This window comes from Asterias rubens, chromosome 12 (assembly GCF_902459465.1).
Source record: "Asterias rubens chromosome 12, eAstRub1.3, whole genome shotgun sequence".
Taxonomy (NCBI): domain Eukaryota; kingdom Metazoa; phylum Echinodermata; class Asteroidea; order Forcipulatida; family Asteriidae; genus Asterias; species Asterias rubens.
In genome coordinates this window covers 1933717-1944565 of record NC_047073.1, presented here as the reverse complement: position 1 = coordinate 1944565, position 10849 = coordinate 1933717, and the positions used below count along the sequence as shown (strand labels likewise).

The 10849-nt window shown below is 38.5% G+C and overlaps 1 protein-coding gene across 1 annotated transcript; it reads left to right on the top strand.

The window, feature by feature from the left end:
- The first annotated feature begins 1678 nt into the window (after positions 1 to 1678).
- Positions 1679 to 2884, top strand: LOC117297999 (ficolin-2-like). Its single transcript, XM_033781211.1, has one exon. It carries the CDS (start codon positions 1755 to 1757, stop codon positions 2754 to 2756), a length of 1002 nt encoding a protein of 333 aa, XP_033637102.1. The 5' UTR covers positions 1679 to 1754; the 3' UTR covers positions 2757 to 2884.
- The last annotated feature ends 7965 nt before the right edge of the window (positions 2885 to 10849 follow it).

The window sequence follows — 10849 nt, the reverse complement described above, 5'->3', positions numbered from 1 at the left end:
TTCTGTAATATTCCTTTAAATTGTTGTTTTGAGTAATTACCGATACAGTGTCCACTGCCTTTGTTTAGCCACAGTTAAATATTGCACGGTCACACTTTAACATGGCTCACTTTTTAGTCGAATACACAGGAGATCAGTTTTTGTTGATGTGTTATTTTTCGTTTCCATGGCAGCAGTGAAGGTTAGAGTATTTAGCTAGAATTTATATCGTCAGCATGCCTCTGAAATCGGCGGCATGCATAGGAAAATATGTCCCCATAATTTAATATTGTGTGATACTGACACGTATCGATTGAATGGTCAAAGACGACATTTTGGTGATCTACAAAATAACTGGAAGTGATCAAGGAATATAAAGACACCGGACACTTTTGATAATCACTTAAAATAGGTGAGAGCATAACAGAACTTACTTTAGTTTATGTATCGTACACGACAAACGTACATGATAAGTTATAATGTACGTACACGATGAGTTATATACGTACACTAAACCCTAATATCAATGGGGATTATGCATTGCATGAAGCGCCAACCCAATACTTCACATAGACAATCGACTATACGTTGCCCCTTGACATTGCCTAGGTGCTCATTGAAATGCCACACTATAAAGAGGGGACATTCTTACCAAGGAAAAAACACACGGGTACCCTTCTTTTCAAAAGCGAACTATCGGCCTGGCAGGGGGTTGACATTCGTGTTTTGGGCGACTCGATGTAATATTTAGAGTCGGGTTTGCAAAATTGTATGAATTAATCAAAACGACCTTTGAAAGGCAGTGGGCACTATTGGTAGTTAGTCAACATGATTATTAGTATTACTTGGGAAACGAGTAATGTGAGAGGTAGATAGTATAAAACATTGTGAGAAACGGCTCCCTCTGAAGTAATATAGTTTTCGAGAGATGAAAGTAATTTTCATCGAATTTGATTTCGAGACCTCAGATTTAGAATTTGAGGTCTCGAAGTCAAGCACACAACTTCGTGTGACAAGGGTGTTTTTTCTTCCAATATTATCTCGCAACTTCGATGACCAATTGAGCTCAAATTTTCACAGTTGTAATCTTATGCATATGTTGAGATACACCAAGTGAGATGACAATTGTATTGTCTTTGACAATTAGCAATAGTGTCCAGTGTCTTTAAGAAACGCTCAATAAATCTAACGACTGCGGGGGTTTACACTCCCTCGACCTACAAAGGGAAATTATTTTCTTTAAATCGAGGTTTTTCCATTTTGTCTCAGTTAATTAAAACAGTCACACACAAGGACGCAAGTTGTAGCTTTTCAGTAAGGGTGTTATTGATTTTGGTTATGATGCTCAAGGAACTAAAAGATGAGACCAAGATTCGGAATCACGAACAGCAGTAGCTAATTTCCTCTTAAAGATCGATTAATCAACATAATCCTTCACCGTCATGTATGGCTAAATTACGACGTACATCAGAGCTCCGTCTATGATTGGTCAAAACGTGCGTCTTGAGTTGTTCTTCTTTTTACTCATCTTGTAGTGACATTGGATACTTTCCACATTGGTTGATAGACCGATCCATTAATCTCCGCCCGTTGCGTATTGACCAATCAAAACGCAAGGTCCGACACTAAGGTCCGACATGCGTGCGCGTATCTGCAGAATGGCATTGGAGAGCCCCACGTGTTCTTACTCACACGTGCGTCGTGGGCGGAGCTGGATCGGTCTAATAGGTGAGCGCCTCGAGACAACACACATATAGATATCTCATCTCCCAAGCATGGAGAAAATAACGAACGCTCTCACCCACATTAATAGATTGAAATTTAAAATCTGTCTTACTTTACTTCTTGGACTGGTTTCACTCAACGGCTCCCAAGCCTATCTCGACCGTACATTTTTCGCAGCTAACCATCGGTCTCTCGAGAATGTCAATTTCTTAGCGAAGAAGTTCAATTCAGCTGTGCTCTGTGTGAGTTACTGTCACTCTGAACATGAATGCAAATCAGTAAACTACCGTCTGAAAGATCAACGATGTGAGCTGAATAATGCCACCAAAGACAAGCATCCTGATAACTTTGTCGTCAAGTATGGCAAGGTGTACTATGACGATGATGTGAACACCCCTCACTCCTCCCTTTTTGTAGGAAGTACTTGTAACGAGCTCCTTGAGGCAGGTTTTGAGAGCGGTATCTACACTATCTTTCCCAGTGGGTTCCCGGAGGGTCTCAGGGTCTACTGTGACATGACAACCACTGGAGGAGGATGGATCGTCATTCAAAGGCGCCTAGATGGGAGCGTTGACTTCTACCGGGACTGGGCGGACTACCGGGCAGGTTTTGGCAACTTGACGGGTGAGTTTTGGATTGGAAACGATAACCTACGCGCCTTGACCGAGTCGGAAGGGACATGGCAGTTTCGCGCTGATTTAGAAGACTGGAACGGAGGAAAACTTTGGTCAGAGTATGGTGTTTTTCGAGTCCACGGAGAGAACTTTGCGCTCCATAGAGATGCACAAACCGGTGAACAGATTCATTCTTCTTATGACAATGTATTATTTAGCACAAAGGACAGGGACAATGACTTCAAATCCGTAGTACACTGTGCCCAAGAACGTAAAGGAGGTTGGTGGTACGCACGGTGCTACAACGCTAACTTAAACGGCGTGTATTATGACGTAGAGAGGGTGAAAGCTATTGAAGGAATAACACTGTTCAAGGGGAATGGTGTATATTCCAACACATTGAAAACATGTAGCATGAAAATTCGCCGTGTAGCGTAAAGTTAATGACAAATATTTAAGTATGATTTAAAACGGCATGGAAAGGTATACGGTAGCACGTAATGACTATATCTCTAATGAGTGGGGGTGGTTCTGAAAAAAACCGTGGGTTTTAACTCCAGGTTTCGAAAAGTTTGCTCTGATCGTCATCGTCTTCTAGAAGACGATCAGAGCATACTTATCGGGACGTCGAGTTGAAACAAACCATTCTTTACAGAACCACCCCAACTCATTAGAGATAGTCATTACATGGTGTCACCGCTGCAAACCTTCCCATAAACTATTTCATTGCAAAAACGAGGGCACACAATTATGAAAAGCCAACGCTGCCTTTCTTTGTTGATTTTTTTACTTTTGATCTTCGTTAAGAATGTATATAATTAACCTGTGGTTTCTCAAAAATATTTCAAAAAAAAAAAAGGAGAGATAAACAAACTTGCGAGCATGAAATAACTACCAGTATCAGCATTCTGCAACATTGGGAAAAGAAACCAAATAGGAAATTCTTGCCCCAGCGTTTCTTCATTTTTATTTGTCGACACAATGTATTATTATTTTGTGATTTATTAATCGAAGCTGACTTACCCACTTATTTTTCACAAAATGAAGCCTTCACAGAGAAAAATAATAATGTTCATTGAATTTCCTTTTATTAACCTTTTGATGCATCATGGTGGATATTGTGTTTGGTTATTTATTTATGTGACCACACATTGAACATGAAATAGTTGTCTGGTAGCTATCATGCCATTGTTCGAATACGAGAGAGTTTTCAGGGTCTTTATTGTAAGTTTTGTATCCGATATTTAAAGGGGCGTTAGGTGAAAAAAGCTTGAAACAGGTTCAAATAAAAAGGCGTTTTTCTTGTTGCCATTTTACCTGATTCCGGAGAGATCTTTTGACTAATAATTTCCAATGAGCATCACAGGCCAATCACAAAAAGCTACTCAAACAGCAATGTTTATTGTTATGTTAATCCCCTGTAACATTTTTGCAAAACATATTTTTAGGGAAGTTTCCCGGCCAGAACAATCTTTATACCATGTAAATTATGAGTAAAAATGTGGTATAAGCTTTCTAACCAGTTACTTGAAAAATTAAAGTATATTGGGTGTATTTGTAAAATAGCTGACGTAATGTCCTCAAGCTTATTAGTGTTTGAACTCTAAAATGCCATCTGTGTATGGAATGTTTTGTCACGTCAGATGATAGCTGTTTTAGTCTGTAAATGAAGCAAGTTCAATTTGACAAATTAAACAAACAAAAGCTTAATGTGTGTATACAATCAATTGATTTCCTTTGTTTGGATATACTTTAGTTCTTATAGAATTTTGTTCCAGACAGGAATTTGACACTCAAGTCCGTTGAAAGACGTTGAAAGACCTTGAAAAAGCAAACAACCTCAATACAATTATGACTAAGATTCAACTATGTGTCATAATGATCAACGTTCCACGGCCCAGAAAGACCGGCACCGCAAAAATCCACGATTTCAAGGTTATAAATTGATCGTGACGTTATTTACATGAATGTGTTTTTATCGTTTATTAGCGGATATGTGGGCATTCGCGGGTAAACATGAAACAAAACAGCTAACGGTGGGAAACACACACAAATCCAATTGGGGCGGGGCTTTCGTAATTGTCAAAGACCAGTACTCGGGCATAAAACAAAACTCATGGTGTGACTATCTGTGGCGTAACGGAGGGGAGAGGGCGGGGGGGGGGGAAGCAGCTTCTGCTCAGGTCCGCTTAAAACCCACGCCTCATCTTTGCCCCAACAACAAACAATAAGATAAGATCATGGTTCAATGGGTAAAATGACAATAATAATGCCTACCGGAGGTTAGTTCTTAATAACTAGCACGAGGTCTATTTAATATATACCGCATTTGAATTGGCAACGAATGGATGATCTGAAACTTCCAAACTGTAGTTCTTTTGTGCTAGTGATTAAAATATCTAGCACAAGGGCTATTAAATATAATTATACCGTATTGAATTGGCAACGAATGGATGATCTGAAACTTTCAAACTGTAGTTCTTTTGTGCTAGTTATTAAAATATCTAGCACAAGGGCTATTAAATATAATTATACCGTATTGAATGGGCAACGAATGGATGATCTGAAAATAACTGTGAAGGACTTTAAAGGAGGTATGGTAGTTCTTAATGACCCGGGACACTTTTGGTAATTGTCAAAGACTAGCCTTCACAGTTGGTGTATCTTAACATATGTATTAAATAACAAACCTGCGAAAATTCTCGACAGCGAGAAATTACGGATTTATAGTAAACACATATCATGACATGGCGAAACGTTCGGAAACAAGGGTGGGTTTTCTCCGTCATTTTCTCCCGACTCCGATGACCGATTGAGCTAATATTCACAAAAAAAATATTTGTTTGTTATTTTATATATAAGTTGTGATACACGAAGTGTGGGCTTTTGGACAATACTGTTTACCGAAAGTGTCCAATGGCTTTAAAAACAGCCATTGACTGCTGATAAATGACCAAATCAATAACCCTTTCATGAAAAGCTACCAATTGCGTCCTTGTCTATGGCGGTTTCTAATTGTATAAAACAAAAGGGAAACACTCGATTTATTGAACATAACTCCCCTTTTGAAGTCAAGAGAATCTAAACCCTCTCAGACGCATAGTTTCTTAATTAAACTGAAGGTTTAAGAAGGTTGTTTGGTGACTACAAAAATACACGGTGTTTCTATTAACTGACTTTGACAACATATCGACTTTGTTTGTAAGTCATTAAACTCACCATTGTCAACTGTTGCGTGTCTGGTGCTTCGTGTTTTAAAAAGGCAAGGGCGCCAAAGAATTTTCTCCCAGGTAAAGGGTACCTTTATATGGAAACTTGGAACCATGTCAAGGCGCACCAGGGCGATAACCAGAGACATTAGAAATGATTGCCCCCGTTGCCGCCAAGAAGCTTTGGGCTTCCATTGCATTGCGCCAGTTGTTCTGATTAAAACTACAGGCAAACTTCATTTTCACATCAAAACAGTCGAAGAATTTCTTATTGAGAATTTTGGCAAATAAATTTTAATTTGGGCAGTCATGACAGTCCAGTCCAGTTGGTATTTAAAAATAAAAATGCTATTTAATAAATTAGGCCTACAGCCTAGCCACTCGCCATCTGTGACAAGGTGAGAACATTTGTGTGTACATTTTGTTGAACACAGTGCTCTAATAGTATTTCAGATTTATGTAAAGTCATGTAGGCTACATGTAGGCCCCAAGTCATTTTCACAAGTGAAGTCTAAACAGTTAGGTCGCATTTCTTTCTCGAGTCGCAAGTAATTTGTTGTTCAAAGTAGACGTCATGTTTGCAGAATTGTGTTGATAACTAGTATATGATTTACAGAGTGCACGCATCTGTGCATATATGATATGGCGGTGTTTTCCATATTTTATTTCCACATTTTCTCCAATTTTAGTTGAGGCCTTCTGTTATTTTAGTGTAACCAACATAATTTCACTGAGTCAAGTCGAGTCGAGTGACCCAAGTCTTCATTTCCATACAAGCCCATGCAAGTCAAGACCAGTCGCAAATCAATTTAAATAAAATCGGATTCAAGATTAATTTAGTCTAAAGTCACCGATTTGAGTCAACAACACTGATAAATTTCCTAAAGGTGTGATGATTTTGTTCATGATTTTTTCCCATCTTTGTCTTTTTGTTTCAAGGTGCTTGTACTTTGCAGTTGTATGGCACACCGGCCAAAAAGGTGCCAACATAGAGTTGACTACAAAGCATTGGCAGAGGGACCAGCATTCCACCGGGAGCGACAAACGGCCACAAACTGGTCAACAAGCAAGCTGTACCCTCTGAACATTTTGGATTTCAAAACAGAACATCACATCGTGTATGGCTTAGTACACTACATTGGCTGGGACAAGCGTTACAATGAATGGCGGCCAGTGAATGAAATCGTTGATATTCCCAAAGAATTCATAGAAACAACAGAAGAAGCCACATCCTTCTTTTATTTGCAACTTGCCGCAAGAATCAAGGAGGCGCTTCACATACAGCGGAAAACAGACAGCTCTGTGGAGGTGCGTCTTCCAATGCCAAGGGATGCCTTCGAGCCATTGAAGTTGTATGGACAATTAAACAGCAGTGGTAAATATTCCCTATCCAAACTAACTGATTTAAATGAACTGTTGGGACAAAATTGGCACTTCAAGATCGACAGGAACAAAGATTTTGCTTTCATCATTGAAGGTACACTTAGCTTTCACATGAAAGAGAGACCCCGCTTGTAGAATTCAACGCCGATGGTGGAATAGTCAGCACTCATCGAGGGTTTGTGGTGGTTGTCAAATTTGTGAGAGACAGGGGTAACGCTGGGGATTTGCAGGTCTTTTTACAGGATTTGAACTAATGTACATCTGCTGCATTATTTTCTAAATGGTAAACAAAATATGAAAATTGGTTTCTCAGCCTGAAGTGACTGTTTTGGCTAGTCAATGCTCTGCTGACACAACCAACTTCCAGTTAATCGGAAAAGCTTACATCACAAAATACTTCATGTAGAAAAAACAATATAGTAAATTTTGAATACGAAGAACATAATGCAGCGATGATCATCTGAACTGAAATCTGTTTTATCTTGTTTTGATACAATATGAAGTACGTGTACATAAAAAAGTACTTGTTGCCGGCACTGGATGCATTGTTTAGGTTAACTATTACTTTACATTGCCCTCTATAAACCAATCCAGGCCCACAATGGCGGTCAATACAGTGATGGTGAATTTGTTTTTTACCTGTATCTTGTTTTGTTTTATGATCCAGTACTGTAGTGCCTTGCCTGAAGAACCTGTGAATCATGAGTTCAAACATGTTGTGTATTTACAGCTGAACAATTTAGTTCTGTACAAGTTGGCATCTGCCATGACAACCTGTTCACTATTGAGTTCTGAAAGTTTAGAACATGTCTTGCGATCTCTTCTGACACAATATCATTTAAAGAAAGATCAAATCAATGCAGTATTTGTCCTTAACAAACTGAAGAACAAAATAAAATTCATGTTTCGCCAGTTAAAGAGTGTGAATCGATCAGGCTTTAAACTACAAGCCTTAATGACAAAGTGGGAAAACACCACTTTTACTTTGAAAGTACCACATCGCACTGGATCACCAACAAAACGAAAGCTTGAAAACACTGAAGAAGAATTGTCCAGGGTTGCTGATGAGCTAACTACAACTAGGCGAGTACTGGCAGACATTAATGGGAAAAACAAAGAACTCGAACGGAGTATTGATAGATTGAGGAATCCCAAAAAACGCAAAAGTGGAGAAAGGGGGAAAGAAAAAGGAAAGGTAACATACAGTAACTCACAGAAACGTCGAATAAAACGACAGAAGTTGCAAACCGTTCAAACAGTTCTGCAGGATTTTTCTGCTGGGTCGTGGACACCCGTCACTGTATCGTTTAGAGACGATTTTGATGACGAGATTGTAGTTTGCTTAGAGAATGGGAGGGAAATATGTACCGAATATTCCGAAGACGATCTCGATGAAATTATATTTGTCCTAGACCAGTACAACATTCCGAATAGGGGCTATCATGAACTGGCTCAGAGTCAGAGTAAATCTTCGTCGCTTCCAAAAGCATGCAAAATAATAGACAGGCGACACAATCTCAATAAAGGTATAACGATCAAAAAAACGACTGCCGATTTCCCAGGGGTATACACCTCACTTTCAGTCTCACTAACTGAAAAACTATCTGACCCCAAAAGGACAAATCTGATAAAGAATGGAATAGTTCGAATTAAAATCAGTGGGGATGGGACAAGGATTACATGTAAGCAATCGTTTGTTAACATGTCATACACACTTGTAGATGAAGAGAACTGCATGTCTGAACATGGAAATTATCTGTTGGCTATAGTCAAATGTGATGAAAAAAACTCGACTTTGAAAGCTGCACTAAGGGATCTTATTCGGGAGTGTGAAGATTTATCATCTGTGTCTGTCAATGGACAATTAGTCAGAGTAGAAAAATTCCATGGTGGTGACCTCAAATACTTGAATCAAATTATGGGCATAGCTGGATTCGCAAGTAAGCATTCATGCTTGTGGTGTCACTGCCCAAAGGAAGAACGCTTTGATATGACGAAAACATGGTCAATGACAAACGTGGAACAGGGGGCAAGAACTGTTGACGAAATAGTAGCCTGTGCTCACAAAAAAGCAAAAGATGTAACAAAATTTAATTGCAATGAAGAACCAGTTTTTCTCTCAGTACCGGTCCATAGAGTTGTTCCCGACACTCTTCACCTTTGCCTACGCATATGTGATCAAATGGTGGGTCATCTTGTTGCTTTTCTGTTGAAGATGGACAATGTCTCTAAAAGCAGCGTAACTGCCAAGAAATTGGAAAATGCAAATAACATCAAGACATTCCAAAATTTTATACACAAGACAGCTGGCATATGCGACTGGAAATTTTTCATCAATGATGGAAAACTTGAATATCGGTCTTTCAGAGGTCCAGAACACCGTAAAATCTTGAAGACTATGGATCTAGACTACTTGATTCCATCCCATCCCAAACTTAATGATTTAAAAATACTGTGGAGAGATTTCCCAGTGTTGTTGGAGGAAATGGAAAAAGACCTGACAGATGTTGAAATTGATAATTTCCAAAGGTTGGCAAAAGAGTGGGTTAATTTGTGTTACACTGTTAACTGCAGCACGGATATCACGCCATACATGCATGTTTTAGCGTATCACGTTCCTGAATCCATGAGACTCCATGGCAACATAAACCACTTCACCCAGCAAGGCTTAGAAAAATTGAATGATCTTGTTACTAAATGGTACCATCGCTCTACTAACTTCGGCTCAGCAGCTATGACACAAATAATGACCAAACAACATAGACTGCACCTTCTAGCTAGTAAGTTCAAACGCAAGCCAAAATGGAGTGTCAGATGCAGTGTGTGTAAAACAAATGGCCACAACAAACGAACTTGTGAACAACAACTGTAAATGTCTTACCATTGTAACATAACGTTAACAAACTTAGAGGTAGGGTACATCTTTGGTTGTTTGAAGCGTATACTTATGTCAGTCTTACACAAATGTATGTATTTGTAGATAAAATTAACCTGTGAAAGTTTTGTTTCAAAAGATGGTAGTGCTTTTGAGATATCGGCGAAAAAATATGGTTATTTCCAAGTGAGCTGCTGAAACTGTATGGTTTTTTTTCATTATGTGAGAATGGCTTGCCTAAAAGTCTTTCTCGGATTCAAATATCTTAGGTGAAAAATGATCTCTTTCTCCAAAACCACATTACTTCAAAGGGAATCGTTGCTCACAATGTTTGATACTACAGTACCTACAGCTCTTCAGTGCTTACCAAGTAAGGTTTTATGGCCATTCATTTATGGAGTAATTACCAAAGATGTACCTTACCTTTAAACAAGTTTGGCCCATTATTTTTCTCTTGTATTATTCAAGTAGGAAAATTGTGTTTTTTGAAAGCGAAAATATTTCGTAATTCTACTGGTACTTGTTTTAGGAGTGCACATGTAATACATGTATGTTACCACAGCTTCATATACATGCGCAAAGAATTTTGTGAAATAATTGTTGTGCAGTAGGTGTTGAATTGTAATAATTACTTGAGTGTTTTCCCATTGAGGAATGTTCTGCAGAATACACGTATTTTAGTGTATTAGTCAGTAAATTGCATGTGGTTACAATAATTGCTATTAATTGTTCTAGTTTGACATTATTGGGTGAGCCACATATGTTTTGACAGGTTTTGATCGGTGTTTTCCTATTCAATAGTGTTTGTTTGAAGGATAGATTTAGCCTGTTCATATCAAAGCGTTTTGTAGCTTTTCCAAACTTTAATGTTTAAGCATTTTGTATTGGTTGATTAATGAATGCTTTGTTTTGTTGGTTTGCTATGATAGGCAAACAGGGTGCGTGTAAGGAAATACCTTTTAAAAAACATTTATCTTCTCCAAAACAACGCAATCTAAAAAATTATGTGCAATCTGAAATATCCATGAACTGTTGTATTAGGAGAATATTGAGGTTCTAATTTT